The sequence below is a fragment of the Sycon ciliatum genome, chromosome 8 (assembly GCF_964019385.1).
Source record: "Sycon ciliatum chromosome 8, ocSycCili1.1, whole genome shotgun sequence".
Classification (NCBI taxonomy): Eukaryota; Metazoa; Porifera; class Calcarea; order Leucosolenida; family Sycettidae; genus Sycon; species Sycon ciliatum.
Window position 1 is genome coordinate 5,927,177 of NC_088650.1, and position 12,680 is coordinate 5,939,856.

The 12,680-nt window shown below is 46.8% G+C and overlaps 1 protein-coding gene across 1 annotated transcript; it reads right to left on the reverse strand.

Moving 5' to 3' along the window:
* Positions 1-809: 809 nt before the first annotated feature.
* LOC135822945 (uncharacterized) lies at positions 810-4,615 on the reverse strand. Its single transcript, XM_065335785.1, has 3 exons — positions 3,913-4,615; positions 1,926-2,104; positions 810-1,237 (listed from the first exon to the last, which is right to left on the reverse strand). The coding sequence occupies exons 1-3, from the start codon at positions 4,496-4,498 to the stop codon at positions 881-883; spliced, it is 1,122 nt and encodes a 373-aa protein (XP_065191857.1). The 5' UTR covers positions 4,499-4,615; the 3' UTR covers positions 810-880.
* Positions 4,616-12,680: the final 8,065 nt, after the last annotated feature.

Consider the following 12,680-nt stretch of genomic DNA (forward strand, 5'->3'; position numbering starts at 1 on the left):
CGGAGGGTGTGTGTGTGCGCGGGGGGGGGGGGGGGGGGGGGGCTTTCTCGTTAATTCAAAAATAATATTAATGATACGCAGGAGGTCCGTACGCATTTACTTCATGTGCGTGTGCCACAACGTAGGGAATCTCATCTCCACGTAGAAACCTGGACCCAAAACACGCAAGCCATAGACTTAACCCTGCCACCTGTTCTCTATGTGATTTCTCTACGGTTTTGCGTAGAGCAGAACCTCACTAATGTCATGAGAAGATTGCGAGAGGGGAGAGGAAGGAGCATGGACATGACATCGCCACAGGGTGAAAGGATGGCAAGTGGCCAGTACGAGTACCTTAGCAATGCAATGGCTACATAAACTACAATATTGCCATCAAACCAGCACTCCGCCGCTATGGCAAACACTTACCGTAATCCCGCACATATAAGCCCATGGGCCTATACCCGGATATAAGCCCACCTCCGTTTATAAGCCCATGGGCTAATAAACAGACACAAAAGCAAATCACGTGTCAAGTAGAATTTTTCACAAAAAGGACTCTTCCTACCATGGACATGGTACAGCAGGTCAGTGCAGTTTACCAGTAGAGTATGGTAGACTGACCATGTGCACGTACTTGTACTTTTTCGTGAACCTTCAGAACTCGAATATTGGCCCATGGGCTAAAAAACGAACATGTTTTACTGGATATTTTATCCCCAAACTGCATTGTTTCCCATATAAGCCCATGGGCTTATATGCGCGGAATTACAGTATTCACTCCACTATGCACACAAGCATGCACCACTCAGCAAAAAACAGTGGCCGCATCAGTTCAAAAGTTTTGTTTTTCAAACGCATGGTCGCAATAATAACTATTCATAAGGAATGCGATAAAATCTTAAGTGGTTTGACTAGTAGTACTGGGCTGGCTCTGTTCATTCGGTGTTGTTTGTTCACTGTCCGGGCGGGGGGTTTCGGCGACCTCACTATGCGCACTGGCTGCTTGTGTATGCTCGCCGCTGATGATGCGCTGTGTTCTCGTGGCGAGCGTGAACTGCTCGGCCAGCAGGGTGAGCACGTTGTCCCGCGCTGCATCCAGCGACGACTGCCCGTCTCCCAGCGTGATCTCCAGCTGGAACAGCTTGCCGGCCTTCTTCGCCGCTGCCACGTCTTCAGGTAACGCAGCAGCGGGGCTGGCTGGCGACACCAACACGACGATTGGCCGAAGGTCTGTTTTGCTGACCACGTCGGCGTGCTGAACGGCAAAAAAGAAGAAGAAGAAAAGAACAAGACAGGTACATCAAACATGTGCATACATCGTACACAGGGCAACACAACAAGTACAGTATAAGGTAAAGCTGCACCCATGAACGTACAGTAGCATTATCCTCTGCAGGGTAAACAGAATGATGTCATAGGATGATGTCACAGGATGCAGTGGAGGTTATGGAGTCGAACCTACAACTGATCGTTCTCAGTAATAAATATCGCATTTCCTCAATTATAGGTCCCACCCCACTTTCAGGTTTGAGCCATATTGTTTCAATTTATTCACATAAGTAAGGTTTCACACTCGATTGTCAGTCGTACCCCTTTCTTTGCCCTTGACGTTTAGTGTAAAAAGGTTTGACAAATATTCGGGGAGATACGGTACAATGCAGAGCCCGAGTGCACAAGGAGTGAGAGAGCTGTTGTTCAACCGAAAATCAAATGCAAAAAGCGAGATATGAGGGCCTTGCAGTGCCATGTACCTGTAGCTATCGCACTGTATTTCATACCTTTATTACATACCCACCTACAATATGCCATACATATCCACAAACAAACAAGCACAATCATGTGCACACACGCACACGCACACACACACACTTTATCTCACTCACTTCTACAATCGTCTACACCTACTGTTCGAAAACTGGCAAAAGCTACACAGTCGGACTCACCTCAACATCCAGATTCAAGAGACACACGCGGCCTGAGAGGCGCACATCAGCTATGGATCCCTTGCTCAGACCATAGCCAAACCTCTTGTCACCCACGCGAACATTACCGTGGCTGACAAACGCTCCGGAGTACACACCTTGCTCCAGGGCAGCTCGCGGTGCAAACCAAAATTCCTCGCCTGAGAAGTGAGCAGCAAAACAAGCAGAAACCGCCAAAGTAGCCACAGCCATAGCCAAAGCAGTCAAAGAAACAGTCAGAGTAGCAACACAAGATAAGGGGCCGTCCGTAAATATCGAACGTTTTTCACGAAACGAATTATTTTAGTTTTGACCCAACCCCTCCCTCCCTCCCCTTCAGAACGTAAAAATTGTTGACATATACATGCATATACAACAAAAGTCGCAAGGGTGTCACTGCTCCTATGGCCATGTACATGTATCGAAGTTTTCTGAAACGAAATTGGTCAACCCCTCCCACCCCATAACGAAATTATTTCGTTTCGTGAAAAAAGTTCGATAATTATGGACGACCCCTAAAGATGTAGTAACAGCAGCTACCGTAGTTTCTGGAGAATAAGCCACACTGGAGTATAAGCTGCACACCCATTTTTTTGCCACGTAATACAGACATCTACCCTATTTAATATGTATCACCATTAATTTGATCATCGGAGTATAAACCGCATCCCCACCCCCCCCCCCCCTCCTTTGTGTAAATTTCGAGTGTTCAAAGTGCGGCTGATACTCCGGAAAATACGGCGAATAAAAAGCATACCCAATTACTCATGCCATAACCTGGGCAGAAGAAGGCAATCCAGTAAAACGTGTCAAGGCCGCCACTCTGCAAGGGTGGCCAGCCGTCCCCAGAGGACTAACAACAACCGGGGTATCATTTCTACAAAATTATAAAATGAACATGGATAAGGAGGCCACATATTGAAGGTCCATTGAGGGGTCGGCTTAGACGGGTTTCACCGTGTGGTCAGGTTTCACTGCACATGTACCGGAGTACTGTAGAATGGCGAATTTTAGCGGGTAAAATATTTAGCGTTTTCTGAATCTGGACCAATTCACGATGAAATATTTAGCAATACGAGTTTCAGACTTTACAAAGAAGGATGACTTGTACTGTACTGTACATGCAAATTTTCGACTGGCGTGGCAAAACTTCAGCGAAAACACTCCTTTTGCTTAAGTTGCTAAAATTAGCCGTTTGAAGAGACTGAAAACCGAGAAATAGTGCAGACCAGAAAGCTGCTCCATCGCTCACTTGGCAACCTCAAGATTTCAGGTGAGAGGTTTGCAGCAATTTTTATCAATGTCAATTCCTTGGAAATATTCTCGATGATATCAAGCTTCTCTTCACTATCCTGCTCACATACTTTATTTTCGCTACAAACGAAGTTGCATTTCAGCCAGGTTCCAGAATTCTGTACGTTTTTTGTGTCTTCAACAAGCTGAACAACAGCCTCTCGGAAGTGTAGATGCGCCAGCGTTGTGCAGATCGCGCGCACCTGCCACATCACGAGAGCTTGGGGTCGTTCGCGCATTCAAACAGCCGTTCGACAGTACGCTAGAAATCCGTACAGAAATCTGGTGCAGGTCCACAAGTTTATGTTTTCAAAATACGCTCACTTGCTGGAGTGTAGCTAGAACCGCACAGGAGTACAACATGCCTCCAAGCAGGACACACGCACACACACGTGCGCGCACACCCACGCACGCACGCGCGCGCGCGCGCGCACACACACACACACACACACACATGTACCGTGTATACTCCCGTCGCAAGGAAACACGCAAATCTGCAAAATGCACTGGACGTGCACCCACAGATTTTCTCTTATAGCAGTGATAGCGGATCTGAATCTGAATGAAACAGATCAATACTAGCGCCAGATAACTGTCTAATCCACACAACTGGCGAAGCCATGAGACAAAACACACACACACACACACACACACACACACACACACACCAACTCACCTTCTACTTCTGAATCGCGTGCATCACGTGTCGTATGGAGCACTGGGAGACCAAACAGATTCTCACGACCTTGAACCAAGCTCTTCATCAGGGTTGTCATCTGCTCGCCGGACGGACCAACTAGAATCAAGGGTCGTGGTAGGTCTGACTTATCAATTACGATTTCTTCTGGCACCTCATCAGAAAGCTGGGTGTTGAGCGCTGCTTCTCTCATTCCCTTCACTTGTTTTCTGTCTTTCCTCCACGTGAACCAGATATACACAAGGCCTCCTACTGTGACGGCGCCCATAAAATAGTAAAACTTCGACACTTTCTTGGCTCTCACGATCGCCTGTCTCACTTTGGAATTCTCAACGAAATTCTCAGCCAACTTTTGTTGCTCCTCGATATAGGCATCGCGCTGTTTCCAGCAGGACTCGCGCAACTCTTTCGTACGCTGCATCTCCGGTGTCACATACGATGGCATGGAGTAAGGGAGCTTGCGGTACCTCTCCGGTGGAACATCCCATCTTCTGTTGAAAATCAGCGAAATAGAGTTGCTGGCACGGCCAGCCGGCAGCTGGTGCCGCCTCAGTGCACGCAGCATCAGTCTAACTTACACCAGATCAGCTTCTTTTCTCTATTGACCTCTCCAAAAGACAGTTCAGATCAAACTAAGAACGGACAAAAGTTTAGTTGATTGCAAAGTAAATAGCTTGACTGAAACAATAAATTATTATGTCCTCAAACAATGAATATTTCCTCAAAAATCTAGCTCCGTGCGTCGTACTTTTTCAAGTGTCTCACGCACGTGATGTCTGTCTATATCCATGGTAACGGATTTTTTTTGGGGGGGGGCCGGGGGTGCACTTCACATGCATGACTTTTGTGCACTGTGAGGAAGTAGAATTTTTACGACTCCATTCATAGTAATACAGCACGGTCCTTTATTTTTTTCAATGTACCTCCCCCGTGCATGCAGGAGACGTTCCTTTTATTGGAGACTGTTCCATTATTATTTCAACCTCATTTCATAGGCATGTTGCCATAGCCAAATTCATGTCAGACACACACATTTCAGGGTTTTTTCGCCGGCACAGATAATGAATTTACACAGTGTGCTTATAATGGAGACTGGGCACTTTATTTTTTGAATGCTGACCCAAGGTGTTCTATTATTGGAGACGTGCTATTATTGGAGAGTGTGCTTATATTAGAGATAATACGGTACATACTGTACAATCATCATGCACATGACTGTAGTTCAGTTCAATAATGACAATATCCCACCACCAAGGACTTACATCATGTAGGACTAGGTAATACCGCTGTGATGTGCCCAGCATGCCTGGGGAAGCATCTTTCCATAATGCGTGTCTCTCTAGCTCTCTTTCAGTTTCACCCAGTCTCCAGTGTGCCTTGAGTTAACGAAAAATGTAGCTTACAGCTTTGATTCTTTGAGGCCCGTGACACAGCCTGAGAATCTGCCCGTTGAGTTTTCCTCACATGCGGCTAGAAGCCTGTACTGAGTGTACTGAGTCGTTGAGCCGAAACACACTAGCAAGAATACATAACCGGGCTGGTTAAAAAGAATGGTTTCACCAATTATAGAAACATACGTTGTAACGCTGCGTTTCATGCACGTACATGTAGCTAAGTGCTAAGGCAATCATCAGACAACGTCTGTTGTCTGATGATTGCCTTAGCATTTAGCTACGTGCATGAAACGCAGCGTTACAACGTATGTTTCTATAATTGGTGAAACCATTCTTTTTGACCTTTGTGGTTACGCTCCGCCCCTGTGGTGTTGAGCACTGTTGAAACCTGGATATAACCGGGCTGATTAGGTGGCTGGTTATGTGGCTGGTTATGTGGCTGGTTATGTGGCTGGTTATGTGGCTGGTTATGCACTTTTGATACTACAGTATACACGCTCTATGGTGGACCTGACCGTTTTGACCACGCCTATTAGTGACTACCCGACAGCCTGGCAAGGGTACACTATAATAATAATATTATTATTATAGTCTCAGCGGTGTACCTGGTCCGCCTTTTACGACGGTGCAGGGTAGACTTGAACACACTTTTGAATGAAGGCAACTCGCCCAGTACTAGTACTCTGCAGTAGGTCTCTTGCAGTGAACAGGTATTCAGATAGCTACAAGTTGTACAACTAATACTTACAAGCACAACATGGACGTTGCACACTGGCACTCGATTCTGGCTTCACAGAAGACACCGCTAAACAATCCCTAAGCCATTACATACACAATCTAAAAAATCATTGAGAGTGCTCTCCAGGCCAAAGCCGCCAAACCGTCATCAGGCATCACCAATGACTGCGTGACTGTCCAGGGAAACAAATTTACAGAATCGCTCCGTTTCCAGCACGACAAACCCCTCGTGAACACCAGCAAGTAGTAGTCTTTTCTACTTTTCTTGCAAGTTTGCCGAGTGGAAGGTTCAATGGACTTCTCATGTGCTGACATCATTGTGACATCGTTGCGAATGACCGAGGCGAACACTGTGTTCGGAAACAGTGACCTTACTACAACCTTCCGCAGTTGGCAGAGCCCCGGTCCCTGCGGACCATTTGAACCATATGGGATTATGGGTATCGCACCCGGTTCTGACCGGCCCTCATTATGCTAGGGGGGGTTAGGAGACTACTCCTGATGTCGTCTTGTTTTCTTCGCTCTTTCCTTTAACTTGTATAAGGACTTCTTTTTCTTTTTCATTTTTCTTCCAACTTCTGCCCTGGCGTCCTTCTCTCAGCTCGTCAACTGTCAACAGTTTTTTGTCATCACCATGACACTGTCGCGAGAAGGTGCTCTCTGTAGACGGGGTTGGTGATGTCCCGACGTGGCCATGGGTAGGCCTTCACCACGTCGGAACACCCCGGCTACACGTTGGTTACCTCCACTCGTTAACCTGCCTGCTGTTGATGCTGCCACGCAAACTAGTACTGGTCAAGAAGACTTGAATTTCATCTACAAACCTGAGCAACTGCTTCAATTTTGCTACACGTTGCCGTAATTGGTTACCTTCATCAGTACCACTTGGAAATAACTCGAAGTTGTTGACAGTTGACGAGCTGAGAGAAGGACGCCATGGGCAGAAGTTGGAAGAAAAAGAAGTCTTTATACAAATTAAAGAAAAGAGCGAAGAAAACAAGACGACATCAGGAGTAGTCTCCTAACCCCCCTAGCATAATGAGGGTCAGAACCGGGTGCGATACCCATAATCCCATATGGTTCAAATGGTCCGCTGGGACCGGGGCTCTGCCAACCGCGGAAGGTTGTAGTAAGGTCACTGTTTCCAAACACAGTAGTAGTGTCCGCCATCTTGTTTCATGCTGTCAATCTAACAATTGCGTGAACTATAACAAGGTTTATCTAATAATGGTTTTTAACCAGTGTTAGGTTATATCATTATACACTGTACTTACATGTACTGTACATGTACGTGTACATGTACAGTACATGTAAGTGGTGCTCTTCGGACACAGTCTTCCTCGGCCTACTCAAGCTCAACTGATGAGGAGTGAATTCCCGGAAGCACTGTGTATTGAGCAGGGAGGGGCGCTTTCTGGCAGGTTTGCAGAGTGGAAGGTTCGATGGACTTCTGGTGTGCTCTGGATGGCAGTCGTGAGTCAGCGGGAGAAGCGTGAGCTCAAGTGTGAGAGCAACCAACTTCATTAGGTACTACAAGTAGTGTATCAGGGAAATCAGTGAGGTCAAAATAATAAGAAGGCGATATTTTGTTTATGACCCTTGATTTAACGCATGCAGCTACTGAGTACTGTAACCTAGAGGTACTTTGCGTTCCATCAGCTGCAAGCAGTAATCTCTCTTGTCACCATCTACAGACCCATCACTGTACACGATTGTCCTGGAGTGATGGGAATGAGATTAGACGAGTCCACCACGCTGCTAGGTTGATTATGTTCGTTTTGCTGTCGCACCATCGCATTATAACCCATGTAAGTGCAGCGCTCAAGTACTGGTCCTTATCCTTCTTGCTTCCGCTGGAAGACAACCAACTGAGCCGAGAAGTGCCTGCACTCGGCTGCAGCGGAATTTCTCCACTCTTCCCCGTGTGCGCGGTCTTCGGTCTTCCGCGGCGCAGGTCTTTGCATGTTTCGTTTTTCCTACAACTTCTCCGGGTTAGACATGGAGTGCTGACTCACACTAAACCTGTCAAATCAACAGCATCACACATGTACAGTGACAGTAGATGAATAGTCTGTTTGTTGGGAGTGTATGCATCTATATAAGCATGTCTCACAGCATGAGACATTGAGACCTGAGCCAGCAACACTTTTAAAAATCTGATACAATGCCTCAAAAATAATATTATTGATCGGATCACATCGTAACAAAAAGCTCGGATCAGAGAAGAGTCATTTACGATGGCAAGACGTTTCCAGCGACAGTGGCTTCTTCTCTGTATGTGTAGTGTTTTAATAATATTATTGATAGAGTTGCATAGAAACTATACAACTCTTGATAGGCAGACGTGTGTGTGTGTGTGTGTGTGTGTGTGTGTGTGTGTGTGTGTGTGTGTGTGTGTGTGTGTGTGTGTGTGTGTGTGTGTGTGTGTGTGTGTGTGTGTTGAATGACGATCTTCCACTTGGATACCCCACCAGCACCACCCTGTCATTACATCGAGGGCACTTTGCATATGAAGTTCGCAAGCATAAGAATAACAAAAGCAGGGCTAACGAATTTAAAAAGAAAGAATTGACAGTGTGCTAAATAGGCAAGGGGGGGGGGGGGTAATGCTCGAAAAAGTGGCAGATTCTGCTCGAAAAGCAGTGAAATTGGCAGAACCATACAAACCTTATGGCGGGCAATTCCTCGAATTCTGCTCCATTTCTTCACCCACATACCAAACATGCATGAAACTTACCAGAAAAAGTACCGAATTCTGCCAATTTTATTGCCGGCATTATCCGCAAATGCCTAGTGCTAAAGCTGTAAAGGAACAGTACGATATAGTGGTAGCGACTTCGGCGATGATTGTTAGGAAAGAGTTTGCTCCCCACACTGGAGCTCGCTCTATTCCGCCGACTTGACTTGACACTGGACTGACTAAAGGAACGCATTGGACTATCTTTCCATTCTTCTGATCATTGACAATAGCAGTAACGCTATACAGTACAATACTTAGGCCTCCTTGTGTGTGTTCCAATTTGTCCGTCCACTTTGATTGCCATTCTCCCTCCATCTAGGAGCAAAGGCTGCCCGATGGTTCCAACAGAACAGCACTATGGGTGCGTTCTCCGCACTTTCTGCTCTCTCTCTCTCTCTCTCTCTCTCTCTCTCTCTCTCTCTCTCTCTCTCTCTCTCTCTCTCTCTCTCTCTCTCTCTCTCTCTCTCTCTCTCTCTCTCTCTCTCTCTCTCTCTCTCTCTCTCTCTCTCTCTCTCTCTCTCTCTCTCTCTCTCTCTCTCTCTCTCTCTCTCTCTCTCTCTCTCTCTCTCTCTCTCTCTCTCTCTCTCTCTCTCTCTCTCTCTCTCTCTCTCTCTCTCTCTCTCTCTCTCTCTCTCTCTCTCTCTCTCTCTCTCTCTCTCTCTCTCTCTCTCTCTCTCTCTCTCTCTCTCTCTCTCTCTCTCTCTCTCTCTCTCTCTCTCTCTCTCTCTCTCTCTCTCTCTCTCTCTCTCTCTCTCTCTCTCTCTCTCTCTCTCTCTCTCTCTCTCTCTCTCTCTCTCTCTCTCTCTCTCTCTCTCTCTCTCTCTCTCTCTCTCTCTCTCTCTCTCTCTCTCTCTGTAGGTGTGCGTGACCGCATATGCACGCATATGTGTGTGTGTCTGTGTGTTTAAGTTAATAACATCGCTGTGCACTGTACAAAATAGTACAATCATGTAGTCGTTGAGCACTTTATACACTTTACAGCCTGCATGACTGTGTTACTGACTGTACACTTGTACATGACATGTTGTGACACATGGTGTAGCCCCTTCCACTGCCGAAAGCACGTGAGTATTATGCACTTTACCAGGTTAAATGACCATGTGGTGCGAGAGGACAGCGTGGCCCCATGTGTATCTGCTGAGTTCGTCGTATTCCTCATCAAACGTCCTCATGGACAAGCATAGTATGGTACTACCAAAGCTGTACAATGCTCTTTTTTAAATTGTCGACTACCCATGAAGCTCTCACTCGTTCACAGTAAATACATGTAGGTGGATGCAATCAATACACAGTATCGAACCCCTTGCTCTGTGCCTGATCTCTAACTTTCGCCTGAGAAGTGTTGGCCCGGGAGAAGATGCATGCAGCAACATCAACAGATGGTGTGCTTGGCTGGCGGTACAGAGTCCTTGATGAGACCGGGGATTACCCTTACACAGCGGCCACCACCGACAGCTGCGTACCTTGTTGGCCAGAGCCTTTTTTCTGGTCCATCTCAGCTCCACAGAATGATGATCTCAAACAATTCTAAGTTAGTTATCAGGCCAGAATTGCTATGGGCAATGATGTGATTGCTGTCACACACATGCACGGCCATTCGACATGTTCCATGCTTTGGTCAGTCACTCTAACTTGTTATCAGGGCCGCCTCGGCGAGCCGAGGTCGCAAGTGCAGTGCAGTTGCCCGTCCAGGGTCACCCACCTGCCAGAAAGACAGTCCTCGTGAGTCGTGAGGGTGTCTTGTTCGGATTGGCAATGGCACAGGGCTCGAACGGCTGCGACATAACAGTTGGGCGATAAGTGCCTTCCCATCTTGACATGATCTGCACTTGATCCACACACTGTTGATTAACATGTACGAGCACAAGACGTAGTGGTCCTGACTGAGAGCATCCGAAAATCTGGACTGATGTGTTGGCATGGAGGTGGTACGGATTTGATTCGTGGTTAAGTTGATTTTTAATTGAAACAATGATCTCAAGGTCGAGCTCAAGGTTAAGGAAAGAGGGGCGTCAACGAGTTAGCGAGACACGTGTCGGCGCAGCTGTACTGCATATGCTATATCTTTTCTTATATTCGGAGTAACAGGACAACAAGCCAGGATGTGCTGAGTCAGGAACGGTCCAAGTTCACTCGATCCCGATACAATCGTGGAAGTAGGAAATCGCGGCTATAGTGTGCATATTTAGCAAAGTTGTTAGCTATGATCCGATCCTCGATCCCGCTTCGTTCCGCTCCTCCTATCTCCAAGGTGCAGGTGAGGTACCGGCACAGGCTTGTACTAGGATTTTGGACTCGAATACTAGTAACCAGCAGTTATACAGGTGTTCGTAGCCAATACTGGCAATAGCCGTCACTGCTATAGTGACGTACAAGGTAGTGTCTACCATCTTGTTACATCCTGCTGCCGACTGCCGGCTACTACATGTACGTAGCATCAGTTGGCATGGCATCATGGGCTAGCGAGTTGTAAGAAAAACTACTAAAAATACTGGCATCAATAGACCACGCAACTCGAGTCGTACATGTATGTCCGAGGACCGTGGCACAATCATGCTTCCACAAGACATCATACCAAACCCTGACAGCTAGGATACGTTCAATCGCAGTAGCTTATTGCGACTGTATTTGCTCAAATCAGAAGAGTACAGTAGTCTTCTATCTGAGTACAGTATAGTAGTCGTGGAAGTCTACTGCAAATGGATCTCGAACACTTTTTACTTTCTCCCGAATTCTTCTGCCTGCAGCCGGTGTACATCATGCCCGTCTGGAAAGGCCAAGACATAAAGAATGCTCTCGGGTCAGTCTGCAACCTGCAATTCATTGGCTCATGCCGAATCGCGGAATGTACGGCGACTAACTAATACTTGTCATGTCTATACCTTGCAAACAGCACAGCACTGCGTCCATGCATAACACTACACTACTATCAACAAGAGGTGCGGATTGTGCCGCAACTCAACTCAACTCAACTCAAAGTTGGTGTCTCCGGCAATTGCAGTGACGTTACAAACATTAGACGGATGGTTTGTTGCGTGTCGTGTCGGGGAAGTGGTAACATACATGTACATGTAGATCTGCAACTCTGGACACTGCTAGCAATGTTCAGTAAAACCTGTCATGGCGACCACTCGGATAAGGCGACCACCTGTCCCAGAAGACCACTGCAACCAGGACCAAGTGATGCTATTTCCAGCCAGATTGCCCTGGATAAGCAGACCACCTGGTAACAGAGACCACGTTTTGACTGTTCCGGTCGTCTTAGACAGGTTTCCCCTGTAGTGTCAATGTTCTTCAACAAGCCCTGCTTTTACTTCAGTTTGGACGTCTGTGTCACGTGCGTGTTGTACTGCTTCATCATATTGGTCATGGCGCTGGGCTGGTATGTCGCTGATGCACAGTTGTGCACCTTCCGCATCCGCTGCTTGTCGGTTGCCGTTTCAGGGTATCATCTCTATGACGTGGGGATTCTGGTCGCCCACGCACACGTCGTGACCTGCTGGGAATCATAAACTTCGTGGTTTTTAACATTAGTACATACATGTACATGCATATGACTGTAGTCAGTCGGAACACACTATTATTCCTATCTTCTCTGCATACTCGTATTGGCTCAAGCTGCCCATGGAAATGAAGGCAATATCCATTAGACAGTTCGTAGACCATGTTAAATGTCATGCCACGTTGTAGGCTCGCTCGCCTCTTTTGCTAGCTTATCTCGCCGCTCTCCACCATGGTCAACATAGTGATACATTTCACCCCGCTGATGCATTATTTTCTTCCGATTATCATCTTCTTTCCTTCATTCATTCTTTTTTTTTCTTCTCTTGCCATGGCTGGCTAACGCCCCCTCCTTTGTATTGGCTTCTGCCACT

Bases quoted from the DNA above. Each gene is read 5' to 3' on its own strand.
- LOC135822945 (XM_065335785.1), bottom strand. From the start codon at position 4,498: ATGCTGCGTGCACTGAGGCGGCACCAGCTGCCGGCTGGCCGTGCCAGC. The intron at 2,105-3,912 runs GTGAGTTGGTGT...CTCACTTCTCAG, and splicing joins ACGCGATTCAGAAGTAGAAG to GCGAGGAATTTTGGTTTGCA. The intron at 1,238-1,925 runs GTGAGTCCGACT...TTTGCCGTTCAG, and splicing joins TCTTGAATCTGGATGTTGAG to CACGCCGACGTGGTCAGCAA.